Raw genomic sequence first — 19216 nt, 5'->3', positions numbered from 1 at the left:
TCTTAATTTATGAAGACAGAGTCTCGCTCTGTCACCCAGGCTGGTGCACAGTGGTGCCAACCTTACTCAACCTTATTTATTTATTTGTTTATCTTAATTTATTAGACAGAGTCTCGCTCTGTCACCCAGGCTAGTGTGCAGTGGTGCCAACCGTACTCAACCCTATTTATTTATTTATTTTAATTTATTAAGACAGGGTCTCATTCTGTCACCCAGGCTGGTGCACAGTGGTGTAATCTTGGTTCACTGCAGCCTCAACCTCCTGGGATCAAACGATCCTCCCACCTCAGCCTACCAAGTAGCTGGGAGCACAGACGCGCACCACCACACCAGGCTAATTTTTGTATTTTTTGTAGAGACGGTGTTTTGCCATGTTGCCCAGGCCGGTCTTGAACTCCTGACCTCAAACAATTTGCCCACCTCCACCTCCCATGTAATCCCAGCATATAATCCCGTGCTGGGATTACAGGCGTGCACCACCATACTCGACCCAGGGTCATATATTTTAGCTGGTTGCTGTGTACCTTGAGTTTCATTTCATATGTAGATTTCCCGCTCCACTTCTTCTTTCTCGTTCTTTTTCCCCCTAGAAATATATTTGTTGAAGGAACCGGGCTATTTGTCCTGTAGTACTTTGCTCCTCAAAGTGTGGTCCCTGGACCAACCAGCAGGATCAGCATCACTTGGGAGCTTGTCAGAGCTGCAGGATCTTTAGCTGGGTCTAGTGGTGGGCACCTGCAGCTCCAGCTACTCTGGAGGAGGCTGAGGCAGGAGGATCACTTGAGTCTGGGAGGCAGAGGTTGTAGTGAGCTATGATTGCACCACGGCACTCCAGCTTGGGTGACAGAGCAAGACCCTGCTTCTTTTAAAAAAATTAAAATGGGCCGGGCCTGGTGGCTCACACCTGTAATCCCAGCACTTTGGGAGGCCGAGGCAGGCAGATCGCCTGAGGTCAGGAGTTCGAGACCAGCCTGGCCAACATGGTGAAACCCCATCTCTACTAAAAATACAAAAAATAGCCTGGTGTGGTGGCGGGCACCTGTAATCCCAGCTACTTGGGAGGCTGAGACAGGAGAATCGCTTGAACACGGAAGGTGGAGGTTGCAGTGAGCCAAGACTGCGCCACTGCACTCCAACCTGGGTGACAGAATGAGGCTTCATCTAAAAATTAATTAATTAATTAATTTAATTAAATTAAATTAATGCAGAGTATCAGGCCCCTTTCCATGCCTACCAAATCAGAATCTGATTTTGACAGGATCCCAGGGGCTTCCTGTGCATATTAAATCTGGAGAGGGCTGGCCTGGTTTCCCATAGCCTGGATCTGGCTGGTGCATTCCTGTGGTGGCGTTTTAACATTTTCCTTTGTTCCCTGTATTTCCTGTAAACTGGGAGTTGGGTCCCAGGGTGCAATTAGATCCGGTTTGGCGGGCGAGACTGCTTCAGAGACAGTGTTATTTGTGGAGGCGGAAGCTGGCTAGACGGGCTCCACTGGAAAGATGGGAGCGGGGCAAGACAGTCTGAGGACACTTCCTGGAATTCTTTGTTTTAACTTTTGTTTTGAGATAGGGTCTTGTTCTGTCACCCAGGCTGAAGTGCAGTGGTGCAATCATGGCTTACTCCAGCCTCGACCTCCCAGGCTCAAGTGATTCATCTTAGCCTCCTGAGCAGCTGCAGCTACAGATATGGACCACCACACCTGGCTAATTTTTTATTTTTTTGTAGAGATGGGGTCTCACTATGTTGCCCAGGCTGCTCTTGAACTCTTAGGCTCAAGTGACCCTCCCACTTCAGCCTCCCAAAATTCTAGGATTACAGGTGTGAGCCACTGCACTCTCTGGGTTTTGAAGAATGAGTATGCTTGGGAGAGAAATGGGAAAGGCATTCCCAGTGTGGGGTGTGATGTGTGCAGAGACAGATGACAGGTTGCCCTGGGACAGTTGGAGGAGGTTGGCCTGGCTGGATCAGAGGTGGGACAGTTTAAGGGTGACCTCTGAGCCATTTTGGAGCCTCTAACGCTCAGATGAGGACCCGCAAATAGGCCCCAGAGTTTGAGGTCCAGAGCCAACCCTCCCTTACAGCCCACCCGTTTCCTCACCTCGTCCTCTTCTCCCCTGCCAGGTGGAACCCAACACAAAGCTATTTCCTGCTGTCTTCGTCCTGCCCACCCACCAGAACGTCATCCAGTTTGAGCTGGGGAAGCAGAAGGTACAAGTGCCGTGATGGGGGCGCTAATGGGGGCAGGCTGAGGCAGGAAGTGTGGGGAGGCGAGGCAGGCAGAGCCACTGAAAGGGAGGGGGCAATCCAAGAGGTCTCCCTGGAAGTGGTGTGGTGGGACACAGGGGGCTGGCCATCTTGACCCATGCGTGTCTCTCTGCGCTCAGAACATCATGCCGTTGTCAGCCGCCATGTTCCAGAGCGAGTGCAAGAACCCGGCCCCGCAGTGCCCGCCGCGGCTGGAGATGCAGATGTTGATGCCAGTGTCCTGGAGCCGCATGCCCAACCACTTCCTGCAGGTGGAGACGAGGCGCGCCGGCGAGCGGCTGGGCTGGGCCGTGCAGTGCCGGGAGCCGCTGACCATGATGGCGCTGCACATCCCCGAGGAGAACCGGTCAGGGCCAGCCCAGCTATGCAGGGGTGGGCAGGTGTTGCAAGCCCTCTGGAGTCTGGGTCCGACTCAGTGCCCCTCCTCAACACAACCCTGGGATTCCAGGCAACACCCCAGGAATCTCCAGACCTACCTCAGGGGACTCAGGCTCAGCTCAGACATCCCCAGATTACACACCCCAGGGGGATTCAGACTCAACTCAGGAGCCTCTAGGCCATCCCAGTGGACCGCAGGCCCACCCTAAGGGACCCCAGACAATACCCCAGGGGCCCAGAGCCACTCCACAGGGCCCCAAACCCATCTCAGGGAGCCAGACCCACAGCAACACCCCAGGGGCCCCAAGTACACCCTAGGATCCCTGGACATGGTTCAGGAAGGCTTGGATGCACCCTAGAGTCTCTTGGGCATACCCAGGGAGACTAAGAATCCCATGGAGATCTCAAACCCATCCCAGAAGATCCAGACACACCTAGGGCCACAGACGCATTCACATGGATGGCAGGATTACTCTTAGGAACTCTGAAAATGGCCAGGCATGGTGGCTCACGCCTGCAATCCCAGCACTTTGGGAGGCTAAGGCAGGCAGATCACCTAAGGTCAAGAGTCTCTACTAAAAATACAAAAATGAGCCGGTTGTGGTGGTGTCCACCTGTAATCCCAGCTACTCGGGAGGCTGAGGCATGAGATTTGATTGAACCCGGGAGGCGGAGGTTGCAGTGAGCCGAGATCGCGCCACTGCACTCCAGCCTGGGCAACAGAGCAAGATGCCGTCTCAAAAAATAGAACTCTGAACATGGGAGCGATCCCAGACTCAGCCGGGAAGTTTCTGACTTCCTTCCTTCCTTCCTTCCTTCCTTCCTTCCTTCCTTCCTTCCTTCCTTCCTTCCTTCCTTCCTCCTTCCTTCCTTCCTTCCTTCCTTCCTTCCTTCCTTCCTCCATTCAACAAATAGCTCTGGGTTCCTCCTATGTGCTGGGTAGTATTCTAGGCTGGAGACACCAAGCCCCTGTGAAGTGACATTCTAGTATTGCTTGTACATAACTCAGGATGCTCAGACATGTCCAAAGGGACCCAGAGTCATCCCCAGGGCCCCAGACACACCCATTTATTTATGTATTCATTCAACAAAGATTTATGGGCACAGTGGCTCATGCTTGTAATCTGAGCACTTCAGGAGGCTGAGGAGGAGGGAGGGTTGCTTGAGGCCAGGGGTTTGAAACCACCAGGAAGCATAGTGAGAACCCATCCCCACATTTTTTTTTTCTTTTTAATTAGCTTGGCTTGGTGGCACACACATGTAGTCTCAGCTGCTTGGGAGGCTGAGGCAGGAGGATTGCTTAAGCCCAGGAGTTCAAGGCTGCAGAGCTAGGATCACACCACTGCACTCTAGCCTGGACGACAGAGCAAGACCCCATCACTAAAAAATAACAACAGCAACAACAACAAAAATGCTGAGCACTTTACTGTGTGCTAGGTGTGGTTGTAGGTGCTGGGAATACAACAAATAAAAGCAAAAACAAAGCAGGCAGAAATGTCCTGCCCTTGGAATTTACATTCCAATGGCAATCAAACACAACCAGTGTACTCAGACCTGCCAGAGTGGGGTTCAAACCCAATCTGGGGGCCCAAACACCTCTTGGGAACATCAGATGTTCTACATGGACTCTCAGACTCTTACAAAGTCCCAGATCATCCCAGGGACCCCAGAGTTATCCCAGGGGCCCCCAGATCCCTTGGGGACTTCCAGAACCATTGAAAGATTCCTAGACCCAGCTCTACTGTCCTCACAGAACCCTAAGCTGGGAAGCCACTGGAACTCCCTGCTGCAGCCTTCCACACTCATCTAAGCATCTCTGCCTCTCTGGGATCTGTGTCTCTCTCTCCCATCTTCTCCCATGATGGGTGAATTGATAGATGGAATGGTAGGGGTTTGAAGGAGAGATGGATGAATGAATGGGGGGGTAATGATGAAGGAAATGGAGGAAGAGATGGTGGCTGGACGGATGCAGGAGGCTCATTCATCTGTCCCTGTCTGTTTCCCACCTCTGCTGCAGATGCATGGACATCCTGGAGTTGTCCGAGCGCCTGGACCTGCAGCGCTTCCACTCGCACACTCTGCGCCTCTACCGCGCTGTGTGCGCCCTGGGCAACAATCGCGTGGCGCACGCTCTGTGCAGCCACGTCGACCAGGCTCAGCTGCTGCACGCCCTGGAGGACGCGCACCTGCCAGGCCCACTGCGTGCAGGCTACTACGACCTCCTCATTAGCATCCACCTCGAAAGTGCCTGCCGCAGCCGCCGTTCCATGCTCTCTGAATACATCGTACCCCTCACGCCTGAGACCCGCGCCATCACGCTCTTCCCTCCTGGAAGAAGCACAGAAAATGGTCACCCCCGGCACGGCCTACCGGGAGTTGGAGTCAGCACTTCGCTGCGGCCCCCGCATCATTTCTCGGCCCCCTGTTTCGTGGCGGCTCTGCCAGCTGCTGGGGCAGCAGAGGCTCCGGCCCGCCTCAGCCCCGCCATCCCGCTGGAGGCTCTACGGGACAAGGCACTGAGGATGCTGGGGGAGGCGGTGCGCGATGGTGGGCAGCACGCTCGCGACCCCGTCGGGGGCTCCGTGGAGTTCCAGTTTGTGCCTGTGCTCAAGCTCGTGTCCACCCTGCTGGTAATGGCTTCCTCCTGCTTCCCTCTGTCCCGTTCTTCTTCCACAGTCCCAAAACTCCAGAAATACGTGCATCAATCCTGCTCTATTTATGCATCCAACCACCCATTCCTTCCCTCCTCTATACATCCATCCACCTTTCTTTGTATTATTGTTATTATTATTATTATTATTATTATTTATTTATTTTGAGATAGAGTCCCACTCTGTCGCCCAGGCTGGAGTGCAGTGGCACAATCTCAGCTCACTGTAACCCCCGCCTCCCGGGTTCAAGTAATTCTCCTGCCTCAGCTCCCAGAGTAGCTGGGATTACAGGCATGTGCCACCACACCCGGCTAATATTTGTATTTTTAGTAGAGACTGCTTTCACCATGTTGGCCAGGCTGGTCTCAAACTACTGACCTCGTGTTTCGCCCACCTTGGCCTCCCAAAGTGCTGGGATTACAGGTGTGAGCCACCGCGCTCAGCCTCCATCCACCTTTCTATGTATACTTCCACCATCTCCCTATCCTTCATTCATCTGTCCCTCCATCTGCTCACCTGTTATCTATTTATGTTTATTCATCTCTTCTTTCTTCCTATTCATCTATCCAACCAACCATCATTCATCCATCCATCAATCCATCAGTCCTCCACCCGCCTTTCCCTCCACCCATTCATCCTATCCATTCATGTGTGTAGATCATCTTTCCATCAACAAGTCCATCTGCCTTTCTGTCCTTTTGTTCTCCACCACTCCATTCATTCATTCATGTACCCATCTATCCAAGTTTCAATCTATTTGCCCATCCATCTTTTCATTCATTCATACAGCAGTCCATCCACCATTCCATCTGTTTGTCTATCCACCTACCCATTTATGTATTAATCTGTCTTTCCTTCCATAGGTCCTATAATCATCTCCTCCCACCTATGCGTCCATCCATACCTACATTCACAGATCCATCCGTTCCTCCGTTTCCCACCTACCCTTCATCCATCCATCCATCTCTCCATTCATATGTATGTACACCCATCCACCTACCCACAAATCCATTTAGACATCCACACCCATCCATCTACCCATTCCCTATCCTTCTGTCCATCCCTTGTATCATGTACCCTTTTATTCATATACCCATCTAACTATTCATTTATATATCCATCTTTTTGGTTTTGTTTGTTTGTTTGTTTTGAGATGAAGTCTTGCTCTGTCTCCCAGGCTGAAGAGTGCAGTGGCACAATCTCAGCTTACTGCAACCTCCACTTCTTGTGTTCAAGCGATTCTCTTGCCTCAGCCTCCCAAGTAGCTGGGATTACAGGCGCCCGCCACCATGCCCGGGTAATTTTTGTATTCTTAATAGAGATGGGGTTTCACCATGTTGGCCAGGCTGGTCTTGAACTCCTGACCTCATGATCCACCCACCTCATCCTCCTAAAGTGCTGGAACTATAGACATGAGCCACCGTGCCCAGGTGTTTGTTTTTGAAACAGGGTCTTGCTCTGTCACCCAGGCTAGAGTGCAATGGCACAATAGTGGCTCACCGTAACCTCAACCTCCTGGGCTTAAACAATCCTTCTACCTCAGCCTCCTGAATACCTGGGACTACAGGTATGCACCACCATGCCCAGCTAATTTTTAAATTTTTTGTAGAGGTGGAGTCTCACTATGTTGCCCAAGCTGGTCTTGAATTCCTGGGCTCAAGCTATTCTCCCACTTTGGCCTCCCAGTGTTGAGATTACAGGCATGAGACACTCTGGTCAACCTAATTTTGTTTTTATTTATTATTTTTAATTTTATTTTATTTAGTGAGAGACAGGGTCATGCCCAGGCTAGAATGCAGTGACATGATTGTAGCCTACTGCAGTCTCAAACTCCTGGGTTCAAGTGATCATCTTGCCTCAGCCTCCCGAAGTACTGTGATTACAGGTGTGAGCCACTACACCTGGCCCCAACTTTTTGTACATGAACCTATCCAGCCATGTGGCCAACCATCCCCCCTACCCTCATGGCTATTCACTAATTTATCTATTTATCCACATATTTATTTACTTCCTCATGCATCTATCAACCCATCCATCACCTACCCACCTACCTATACATCCTTTATCCTTCTCTCATCCATCCACCCATCATCTCTTCCTCCACCATTTCCTTCATCTCTCCATCATCTTCCACTTATTCATCTTTCCTTCAAACCTCTACCATTCCAACTCTCGATTCATCCAGCCATCCATCCAGTCCTCCCTCCATTCATCCATCTGTCTCTTTCCCCCTCACTCTTCTTCCCTTTCGTCTACTCCTCTTTTTTTTTTTTTTTTTTTTTTTTTTTTTTTTTTTTTTGAGACGGAGTCTTGCTCTGTTGCCCAGGCTGGAGTGCAGTGGCACGATCTCGGCTCACTGCAAGTTCCACCTCCCAGGTTGACGCCATTCTCCTGCCTCAGCTTCCCCAGTAGCTGGGACTACAGGCACCTGCCACCGCGCCCGGCTAATTTTTTGTATTTTTAGTAGAGACGGGGTTTCACCGTGGTCTCGATTTCCTGACCTTGTGATCCACCTGCCTCGGCCTCCCAAAGTGCTGGGATTACAGGCGTGAGCCACCGCGCCTGGCCCTCGTCTACTCCTCTTTACTTCTGTATGTTAGCATCTTTTAAACTTTATTGTTATTATTTTTTTTTGGAGACAAACTCTCCCTCTGTCATGCAGGCTGGAGTGCAGTGGCATAATCTCGGCTCAGTGCAACCTCTGCCTCCCAGGTTCAAGCGATTCTCCTGCCTCAGCCTCCTGACTAGCTGGGAATACAGGCATGCACCACCACAACCAGCTAATTTTTTTTTGTATTTTTGTAGAGACAGGGTTTCACCATGTTGGCCAGGCTGGTCTCGAACTCCTGGCCTCAAGTGGTCTGCCCGCCTTGGCCTCCCAAAGTGCTGGGATTACAGGTGTGAGACTCGCCTCATGTGTTAGCATCTTCATTGTGTTGACTGAGAGCTGGTGTATGCTGGGAGCTCTGCAGGCGTAGGGTGTGTCCTGGGCCAGAGGACCCAGCACATGCTTAGGCTTCAGAGAAAGGACACTCACCTGTGATGGGAGAGGCACTCATATTTGGCTCTGTGGTCTGGGCTGTGTGGATGGGACACAGGGTGAGGAGCTGGGTGGATCTTAAGGAGGGTGGATGGCAAGGCGGGGGGATGCCATTCCTGCTGTGGGAGGAATCCGATCAGCCAATGAAGGAATGATTGGCATGTGCATGAGGGGCAGGTCTGGAGAGTGAGGCCAGGGCCTGATGACGGAGGCCTTGCAGGCCACAGTGAAGAACCGAGACTTTGTCCTGTAGGTGATGGGCATCTTTGGTGATGAGGATGTGAAACAGATCTTGAAGATGATTGAGCCTGAAGTCTTCACTGAGGAAGAAGAGGAAGAGGAGGAGGAGGAAGAAGAGGAGGAAGAGGAAGATGAGGAGGAGAAGGAGGAGGATGAGGAGGAAACAGCACAGGAAAAGGAGGATGAAGAAAAAGAGGAAGAGGAGGCAGCAGAAGGGGAGAAGGAAGAAGGCTTGGAGGAGGGGCTGCTCCAGATGAAGTTGCCAGAGTCTGTGAAGTTACAGGTGGGCTGCTGCTTCCTGCTTTTCAGCCTCTGTCCATTTGGGCTGGGAGACACAGGGTAGGTGGGGTGTGAGTCTGGACTTTGTCCTCAGGCAGTGGGGAGCTGTGGAAATGCATATGGCAGTGAGCAACGCTGACTTGAAAAGATCTGTTTTCCATAGAGATGAGAACATGGAGAAGGCAGTCTTTTTTGTTTGTTTTTTGAGACGGAATTTTGCTCTGTCGCCCAGGCTGGAATACAGTGGTGCAGTCTTGGCTCATTGTAACCTCCACCTCCCGGGTTCAAGCGATTCTCCTTCCTCAGCCTCCTGAGTAGCTAGGATCACAGGCACACGCCACCACGCCCAGCTAATTTTTGTATTTTTAGTAGAAATGGGGTTTTGCCCTGTTGGCCAGGCTGGTCTCGATTTCCTGACCTCAGGTGATCCACCCACCTTGGCCTTCCAAAGTGCTGGGATTACAGGCATGAGCCACCATGCCCAGTGAAGGCAGGCTTAAGGTTCCAGGCAGGAAATGATGTTGGCTGGACCTGTGCAGGGCCATGGAGAGGGGAGAGGAAGAAATAGAAGTTTCAAGGAAGTCCTGATGGTCTCACCTCCATTTCTCCTGCATGGCTGTCCTTCCACAGATGTGCCACCTGCTGGAATATTTCTGTGACCAAGAGTTGCAGCACCGTGTGGAGTCCCTGGCAGCCTTTGCGGAGCGCTATGTGGACAAGCTCCAGGCCAACCAGCGGAGCCGCTATGGCCTCCTCATGAAAGCCTTCAGCATGACTGCAGCGGAGACTGCAAGACGTACCCGCGAGTTCCGCTCCCCGCCCCAGGAGCAGGTCACCTGACCCCTGACGCTGGCCACTCCTACTATCTAAACCCCAACCTCAACATCTCCCAACTCTGATCACTGAGGACCCTCAACCTCTAAACCCGTGCTTGACCCCTGACCCTAGTGATACATTTATCTCCTACTCTGTGAACCAACCTGACCTCTGAGTCACCTCAGACTGACCCTGACTCCTTTCAAACCTCTGGCCCTAGTCTCTCAAATAGTCTTCATTAACTCACACTTTGACTCATGACCTTAGACACGAACTTACAATTGCATCTTCTATCTCTGATCTCAGAGTTCCTGCTTTGGGATCTCAGACCCTCATTCTAACCTTTGACCTTCCCCTAGATCAATATGCTATTGCAATTCAAAGATAGTACAGATGAGGAAGACTGTCCACTCCCTGAAGAGATACGACAGGATTTGCTTGACTTTCATCAAGACCTACTGGCACACTGTGGTAAGGAGTGGGGATCAGAGAGTCCTCCCTACACCAACTTTCTCTTGAGACCTCTCCAGAAGTTTCCCTAAGATTTCCTGACCTTAACCCTCTACAGTATTGGTGCTATGTAATTATTGGTTGAATGAATGAATGAATGAATGAATGAATGAATGAATGAATGTGTTAGTGAACAGTTAGATGATGCATGGAAGGATATGTTTATATGGGTATTTGGGTGGATGGCTATAAGCAGATAAATGAATGGGAATGTGAATTGATGGATAGAAGAAGTGGGTAAAAATTGGCTGGCTGGATAGATGGATGGATGAGGAGAAGGATGGATGGATGGCTGAGAACTGAGTGGAGAGATGGCTGGCTGGGTGGAAGGATAGATGGATGACCTCCATGGTTTCTGATGAGAAGTCTGCTAATAGACTTATTGAGATTCCCTTACACATGATGAATTACTTTTTCTTGGCTGACTTTTAAGGTTTTCTCTTTGTCTTTGCCTTTCAACAATTTAGTATGAGATGTCTAGGTGTAGAGCTCTTTGAATTTATCCTATTGGAAGTTTGTTGAGTTTCTTGGATATGTAATTACTTTTTATCAAAGTTGGAATAGTTTTGACAGTTACTTACTCAAATACTTTTCTGCCCCTTTCCTCTTCCTCTGGGTCTCTCATAATGCATATGTTGGTACACTTGATGGCATCCTACGGGTCTCTGAGGCTTTTTTTCATTTTGCTTTGCTCTTTTTCTTTTTTTTTTTTTTTTTTGAGACAGTCTCACTCTGTCACCCAGCAGGAGTGCAGGGGTGCAATCTTAGCTCACTGCATCCTCTGCCTCCTGGGCTCAAGCCATCCTCCTACCTCAGCCTCCTGCCTCCTGAGTAGCTGGGAGAACAGGTGTGTGCTACCAAGCCTGGCTAATTTTTAAATTTTTTGTAGAGTCGGGGTTTGCCATGTTGCCGAGGCTGGTCTTGAACTCCTGGGCTCAAGCAATTTGCATGCCTGGGCCTCCCAAAGTGCTGGATTACAGGCATGAGCCACTACATCTGGCCCACTTTTCTTCATTCTTTTACTTTTCTGTTCTTCAGGCTACATAATCTCTATGTCCTACCTTCAAGTTCGCTGACTGTTTCTCCTACCAGCTCAAATATGCTGTTGAACCCCCCTCTAGTAATTTTTTATTTCAGTTATTTTATTTTTCAACTCCAGAATTTCTGTATTTTAGCTGGGTGCAGTGGCTCACACCTGTAATCCCAGCACTTTGGGAGGCCGAGGTGGGCAGATCACCTGAGGTCGGGAGTTTGAGACCAGCCTGACCAACATGGAGAAACCCCATCTCTACTAAAAATACAAAATTAGCCAGGCATGATGGTACAAGCTACTCGGGAGGCTGAGGCAGGAGAATCGCTTGAACCTGGGAGGCGGAGGTTGCAGTGAACCGAGATTGCGCCATTGCACTTGAGCCTGGGCGACAAGAGCAAAACTCCATCTCAAAAAAAAAAAAAAAGAAGAATTTCTGTATTTTAACAATCTGCCTTTTTATTAGTATTCACTACTAGGTGAGTCACTATTATCATATTTCCTTTGTTTTGTTTTTGAGACCGAGTCTCGCTCTGTCACCCAGGCTGGAGTGCAGTGGCCGGATCTCAGCTCACTGCAAGCTCTACCTCCCGGGTTTACGCCATTCTCCTGCCTCAGCCTCCCGAGTAGCTGGAACTACAGGCGCCCGCCACCTCACCCGGCTAGTTGTTTTTTTTTTTTTTTTTCCCCTGTATTTTTCACTAGAGACGGGGTTTCACCATGTTAGCCAGGATGGTCTCGATCTCCTGACCTTGTGATCCTCCCGTCTCAGGCTCCCAAAGTACTGGGATTACAGACTTGAGCCACCGCGCCTGGCCCATATTTCCTTTTAATTCTTCAGGCATGGTTTCCTTTAGTTCTTTGAATATATTTGTAAAACTGATTTAAAAGATAAATGTTTCATAGAATAAATAAATGAACAAAGACATGAACATATAAAGAAGTAAATGAGACCACGGGTGGTAGCTCATGCCTGTAATCCTGGCATTTTGGGTGGCTGAGGGGGAGGATTGCTTGAGCTCAGGAGTTCAAAACCAGCCTGGGCAACATGGCAAGACCCCCATCTCTACAGCAAAAGATACAAAATTAACAGGGCATGGTGGCACACACCTGTAGTCCCAGCTACTCAGGAGGCTGAGGTAGGAGGATGGCTTGAGCCTGGGAGGCAGAGGTTACAGTGAGCTGAGATCATGCCACTGCCCTCCACTGCAAGAGAGAAAGACACTGTCAAAAAAAAAAAAAAAAAAGAAATGAAAAACTCCATGAATGCATGCATGCACATATGCACAAATGAAGAAGTGAGTGTGTGAGCAGGTGAATAAGCAAACTGGTGAATGACATTTCCCCGCTTCTTGACCACTTCCAGGAATTCAGCTGGATGGAGAGGAGGAGGAACCAGAGGAAGAGACCACCCTGGGCAGCCGCCTCATGAGCCTTTTGGAGAAAGTGCGGCTAGTGAAGAAGAAGGAGGAGAACCCTGAGGAGGAGCGGCCAGCAGAGGAGAACAAACCCCGTGAGGACTGGGGTCACCGGGGAGAGGGCGGGGTGGGGGGTGGGCAGCCCCATGCCTGGGGAGCCTCTGTGTCCCAATGAGGGCATGAGGATGGATGCAAGGGAGGGGAAGATAGGCAGGAGTGAGAGAAGAAGAGCGGTGGGCAAACTGGAAGCAGGCATGGTGGGTCGTGCTTGTAATCCCAGCAATTTGGGAGGCTGAGACAGGTGGATCACTTGAGGTCAGGAGTTCGAGGCCAGCCTGGCCAACATGGTGAAAACCCCTTCTCCACTAAAAATGCAAAAATTAACCGGGCGTGGTGGTGCACGCCTGTAATCCCAGCTACTTGGAGGTGAGGCACGAGAATCGCTTGAACCCAGGAGGTGGAGGTTGCAGTGAGCCCAGATTGCACCACTGCACTCTACCCTGGGTGACAGAGCAGGACTCTGTCTAAAAAAACAAAAGGGCATGCTGGAGTTTGCTTCCAAAGATGGGGGCTGTAGAACATGTGTGCTGGACCAGGGTGACACAGCCTACCAGCTTAGTGGCAAACCTCTAACCATGGGATGGCGGCAACCTGAACCACTGTGGCTTCCCTGGCCTTGTGGCTTCTCTTTTCTCTCTTGATGAGACGATTACCACGCTGAGGGATTAGACAAGCAGCTGTGATGAATGTTGGGCCAATGTGTTATTTTGCAAACTGTATATTAGCCACATCTAACAAGGACAGATTTCCTGACGTTGGTACAGGTTTTATCCCGCAACATTCAGGAAACTTTTATGGGGCCAGCTTTGGGCCAGGCACTGTTACCACGGCTGGGAAATACAGCCGAGGGGAGAAAGTCAAAGCCCCTGCCTGCGAGTTTAGATTTTTTAATTATTATTATTATTATTATTTTTTTTTTTTTTTTTTTTTTTTTTTGAGACGGAGTCTCGCTCTGTCACCCAGGCTGGAGTGCAGTGGCCGGATCTCAGCTCACTGCAAGCTCCGCCTCCCGGGTTCACGCCATTCTCCTGCCTCAGCCTCCCCAGTAGCTGGGACTACAGGCGCCCGCCACCTCGCCCGGCTAGTTTTTTTTTGTACTTTTTAGTAGAGACGGGGTTTCACCGTATTAGCCAGGATGGTCTCGATCTCCTGACCTTGTGATCCGCCCACCTCGGCCTTCCAAAGTGCTGGGATTACAGGCTTGAGCCACCGCGCCCGGCCTATTATTATTTTTTTGAGACAGGATCTCGCTGTGTTGCCCAGGCTAGAGTGCAGTGGCGCAATCTTGGCTCACTGCAACCTCTGTCTCCTAGGTTCAAGCAATTCTCCTGTCTCAGCCTCCCGAGTAGCTGGGATTATAGGCACGCAGCACCATGCCTGGCTAATTTTTGTATTTTTAGTAGAGACAGGCTGGTCTCGAGCTCCTGACCTCAGGTGATCCACCCACCTCAGCCTCCCAAAGTGCAGGGATTATGGGTGTGAGCTACCACGCCCTGCCAAATCCACAGTATTTTTATAGAACAAGTGGGATTGTGACATGTGCCTTCAAAGGTGCATGGCGAAGTGCTTCCGGTCGGCTCTGGTATCTTGCAGTTGTGCAGTTTATTATTCCTGTTGAAATTTCTAGGAAGCCCTTGTGGGCTGGATATTAGGGCAAAAAGAACAGAGAGATTCTTGGGGGAATAGAAAAAAGTTTGCCAGGCTGGGCAGTGACTCACACCTATAATCCTAGCCCTTTGGGAGGCCAGAGTAGGAGGATCACTTGAGCCCGGGAGTTCGAGGCTGCATTGAGCTGTGATCGCACCACTGCACCCTAGCCAGGGCAACAGCACAAGACACTGTCTCTAAAAGAAAAAAGGGAAAGCCTGTAATCCCAGCACTTTGGGAGGCCGAGGCGGCGGATCACAAGGTCAGGAGATAGAGACCATCTTGGCTAACACGGTGAAACCCCGTCTCTGCTGAAAATACAAAAAATTAGCCGGGCGTGGTGGTGGGCGCCTGTAGTCCCAGCTACTCGGGAGGCTGAGACAGGAGAATGGCATGAACCCGGGAGGCGGAGCTTGCAGTGAGCCGAGATCGCGCCACTGCACTCCAGCCTGGGCAATGAGCAAGACTCCATCTCAAAAACAAAAACGAAAAAAAAAAACAAACAAAAAAAAAAGAAAAGAAAAAAGGAAAAACAATCTGCTAGAACCTGCCTGCTCCCGGCAGGTGGAGGGCAGGGGTGGTAGTAACTGGGAAAGCTTCTGGAACAGGGGACCCCTTCCACATTGTTGTGGTCCATGGCCCCACGTGCTGACCTGCCCTGCGTGGTGCTCCAAGCCTTGTGTTGTCTCCTTCCCAGGGTCCCTGCAGGAACTGGTGTCCCACATGGTGGTGCGCTGGGCCCAAGAGGACTTCGTGCAGAGCCCCGAGCTGGTGCGGGCCATGTTCAGCCTCCTGCACCGGCAGTACGACGGGCTGGGTGAGCTGCTGCGTGCCCTGCCACGGGCGTACACCATCTCACCGTCCTCCGTGGAAGACACCATGAGCCTGCTTGAGTGCCTCGGCCAGATCCGCTCCCTGCTCATCGTGCAGATGGGCCCTCAGGAGGAGAACCTCATGATCCAGAGCATCGGGTGAGGACTGCCCTGCCCGCTTACTTTGCATATCCCCTTGGGTAATGAATGCCTTCAGGGTACAATAACATTCCCTTCCCCAACTTCTGGCCCATCCTCCGGGTGATCTACTCAGTCTCAGGCGGCTAGCCCACCTCCTGGTAGGTGTCTCCTTCCCTTACCTCTCCACCCTCAGTGGTAGCAGCTCCACTTGCTGTGTGACTCTCAGCAGGACGTTTACCCTTTTTTTTTTTTTTTTTTTTTTTTTTTGTGAGACTGAGTCTCACTCTGTCACCCAGGCTGGAGTGTGGTGGCATGATCTCAGCTCACTGCAACCTCCGCCTCCCAGGTTCAAGCAATTCTGTCTCAGCCTTCCAGGTAGCTGGGATTATAGACACGCACCACCACACCTGCCTAATTTTTTATATTTAGTAGAGACAGGGTTTCACCATGTTGATCGGGCTGGTCTCGAACTCCTAACCTCAGGTGATCCACCCGCCTCAGCCTCCCAAAGTGCTGGGATTAGAGGCTTGAGCCACCGCAACTGGCTGAGGTTTACCCTTTTTGAGCTTCAGTTTCCTCATCTGTAAAACGGGGGAGAGCCAAGCCTGCTCTGAAGGGTTGTGCTGTGGCTTCCATGAGTTTGTGCAAATAATAATAATCATGGTAGTAGTAGTGAGCACTCAGTGTCAAATATATCTCATTCACACAGTAAACATTTATTAAGCACCTACTGCATGCCAGGCCCTTTCTAAGTGTTTTTGAGACAGGGCCTCACTCTGTTGCCCAGGCTACAGTGAAGTGGCCCAATCATAGCTCACTGCAGCCTCAACTTCCTGGGCTCAAGCGATCCTCCTGCCTCAGCCTCCTGAGTAGCTGGGACTACAGACACACATCACCATGCCCAGCTAATTTGTAAATTTTTTTGTGGAGGCAGGGTCTTGCTATGTTGCCCGGGCTGGTCTTGAACTCCTGGGCTCAAGTGATCCTCCTGCCTTGGCCTCCCAAAGGGCTGGAATTACAAGGCGTGAGCCACTATGCTGGGGCAACATTTGACAAAGGGCAACATGGCGAAGATCTCTGTTCTAGAGGAGTCCGCCTTGGGTGCACACCTCAGTCTCCTTATGAGGGAAACAAGGACCCTTCCTCCCACAGTGGCTGTAGGAATTGTTTTTTATTTTTTTATTGTTATTTTTTTTGAGATGGAGTCTTGCTCTGTTGCCCAACCTGGAGTGCGCAATGTCTGCTCACTGCAACCTCCGCCTACCGGGTTCAAGCGATTCTCCCACCTCAGCCTCCCGCGTAGCTGGGATTACGGGTGTGCGCCACCACACCTGGCTAATTTTTGTATTTTTAGTAGAAACAGGGTTTCACCATGTTGGCCAGGCTGATCTCGAATTCCTGACCTCAAGTGATCCTCCAGCTTTGGCCTCCCAAAGTGCTGGGATTACACGCGTGAGCCACTGTGCCTGGCCGGCTGTAGGAATTGAGTGACTGCAGATCTGTAAAGGGGGTGGTGCTAGGCACAGAGGGACAGGGTCGAGAATACCAGCTGCTGTCACAGTGGTAGCTGTGGCCCTCTCTGGACTTGGGCCCCACCTGGTCCCTGGTGACCCCGCGCACTCTGCCCATGCACAGGAACATCATGAACAACAAAGTCTTCTACCAACACCCGAACCTGATGAGGGCGCTGGGCATGCACGAGACAGTCATGGAGGTCATGGTCAACGTCCTTGGGGGCGGCGAGTCCAAGGTGAGGGCCGAGGCGAACACTGGGGAGCTCAGGGGAGGCGGCCACAGAGGGCAGGCCCTGACCACAAGCCCACCCTGCCTGTCCCAGGAGATCCGCTTCCCCAAGATGGTGACAAGCTGCTGCCGCTTCCTCTGTTATTTCTGCCGCATCAGCCGGCAGAACCAGCGCTCCATGTTTGACCACCTGAGCTACCTGCTGGAGAACAGCGGCATCGGCCTGGGTGAGAACCCCCGAGCCCAGGGGCTGTCCCCCAGAACCCACTCCTGGCACCCTATCCAGGCCTGCCCCACTTTCCACCAGCTCACTCACTCAGTCATTCAATAAACACTCCCTCTCAACTGTGGCTCTGGCCCTGTAATGAGTAATGCCGGGGACACAATAGTGACCCCAGTAGTGACAGCCCAGAGTGGTCAGAGCTTGGATGAGGGAAGTACAGACCAGAGGAGGTACCTGATCCAGGTTGGATAAAGGGTGGTCAGGGAGGGCTTCCCAGAGGAGGTGAGACAAGCAGGAGTGAGATGTTCTTCCCACCTCTTGCCCCTGCAGGCATGCAGGGCTCCACGCCCCTGGACGTGGCTGCTGCCTCCGTCATTGACAACAATGAGCTGGCCTTGGCGTTGCAGGAGCAGGACCTGGAAAAGGTGTGGAGGGCAGGCCTGGGCTCCGGGCCTAAGGGAGGAGATCGGGCCGCTACCCGGCTCCTTGGGACACCTGCTGATTCTGAACTCATTCTGGGGGGCAATTCTGGATGGTGTGCCCAACCAGGAGACTAATTTGCAGGGAGAGAACGGCACTCAGTTGCTCATTCACGGTATGCTTCCTGGCTGTGGGCAGGTCTGCACTCCACGCTTCCCGGCTTGGGGCAGGTCTGCAGTATACGCTTCCCGGATGGGAGCCCATCCGCACTCTAGCTTCCTGGCTGGGGGCGGGTCCGCAGTCTATGCTTCCAGGCTGGGGGCGGATCCACAGTCTAGACTTCCAGCTAGGTAGCCTTGGCACATTTCTTGGCTCTCTGAGCTTGCACTTCTGTGTACAGTGGTGAAATACGTGGGCTCCAGAGTTCAGCAACTTTGCTTCTGCTCCCCTCGCTCCCTGGCTGTGTGGCCTTGGATAAATGACTTAGAGTCTCCAGACCTCTGTTTCTTCATCTGTACAATGAATGTAGTCATAGAAACGACTTCATGGAGTCATTCTGAGGATTAAATGACTTAATCCAGGAAAGCATTTGTAAAGGGGCAGTCAGTGGTGTTATGTTAGTCAGCTGCTGTTATATTATCATTCAACAAATATGTAGCGTTCACTTACCACATGGCAGGACCTGTGCAAAGCAATAGTAATATGACAGTCAAAAATCACTGTCCGGCCAGGCAAAGTGGCTCGTGTCTGTAATCCCAGTACTTTGGGAGGCCGAGGCAGGAAGATCACTTGAGCTCAGAATTTTAAGACCAGCCTGGCCAATATAGGGAGACCTTGTATCTACAAAAAATACAAAAATTAGGTGGGTGTAGTGGCATGTACCTGTAGTCCCAGTTACTCAGGAGGCTAAGGTGGAAGGATTTGATAGAGCCTGCGAGGCTGAGGCTGCAATGAGCTATGATCGCACCACTGCACTTTACCTGAGGGACAGAGTGAGACCCCTTAAAAAAAAAAAGTGGCCAGAGAAAGCCTCATTGAGAAAGTGACATTTGTGTAAAGCTCTGAAGGAAGGTGACGGGTCAGGTAGACATCATGGGGAAGAGGGTTCTTGGCAGTGGGAACAGCCAGTGCAAAGGCCCTGAGGCAGGAGCGAACCTCATGAGTTGGAGGAACAGCAGACAGACAGCTGTGGCTGGAGCAGAGGCAGTGGGGGTGAGGGCAGGAGGCGACAGATGGGTCATGTGGCATCCCATGGGTCACAACAAGGGCTCTGGCTTTCACCCTGAGTGAGAGGAGGCCAGGGTTCTGAGCAGAGGAGGGACGTGACCTGACTCAGGTGTTCACAGAGTCCCTCTGGCTGTGTGTGGGAAACAGATCGAGGGGAAGGCAGAAGGACAGAAGCACAGGGAGGAGGCTGGTGTTGTGGTCCAGATGGGAGATGAGGGCGGACAGGACCACTACAGGAAAGGGGTCTGGATCCAGGCCCAAAGAGAAGGTTCTTAAATCTCACGCAAGAAAGAATTCAGGGCGAGTCCATAGAGTA

At 51.4% G+C, this 19216-nt stretch overlaps 1 protein-coding gene across 4 annotated transcripts in view; it reads left to right on the top strand.

Annotated features, from left to right (window-relative positions):
• RYR1 (ryanodine receptor 1) overlaps positions 1 to 19216 on the top strand; it is a 158879-nt gene that overhangs the window by 48743 nt on the left and 90920 nt on the right. For all 4 annotated transcript variants that reach the window (XM_030942543.1, XM_010385726.2, XM_030942545.1 and 1 more), the window contains exons 32-42: positions 2122 to 2208; positions 2385 to 2611; positions 4661 to 5273; positions 8588 to 8857; positions 9484 to 9684; positions 10029 to 10140; positions 12576 to 12722; positions 15032 to 15305; positions 16923 to 17037; positions 17125 to 17257; positions 17584 to 17678. In XM_030942543.1, coding sequence (XP_030798403.1) covers positions 2122 to 2208; positions 2385 to 2611; positions 4661 to 5273; positions 8588 to 8857; positions 9484 to 9684; positions 10029 to 10140; positions 12576 to 12722; positions 15032 to 15305; positions 16923 to 17037; positions 17125 to 17257; positions 17584 to 17678 — 2274 coding nt within the window. The remainder of the gene's footprint in view (positions 1 to 2121; positions 2209 to 2384; positions 2612 to 4660; positions 5274 to 8587; positions 8858 to 9483; positions 9685 to 10028; positions 10141 to 12575; positions 12723 to 15031; positions 15306 to 16922; positions 17038 to 17124; positions 17258 to 17583; positions 17679 to 19216) is intronic.

Source organism: Rhinopithecus roxellana, chromosome 12 (genome assembly GCF_007565055.1).
Source record: "Rhinopithecus roxellana isolate Shanxi Qingling chromosome 12, ASM756505v1, whole genome shotgun sequence".
NCBI lineage: Eukaryota > Metazoa > Chordata > Mammalia > Primates > Cercopithecidae > Rhinopithecus > Rhinopithecus roxellana.
This window is presented reverse-complemented; position numbering and strand designations above follow the sequence as displayed.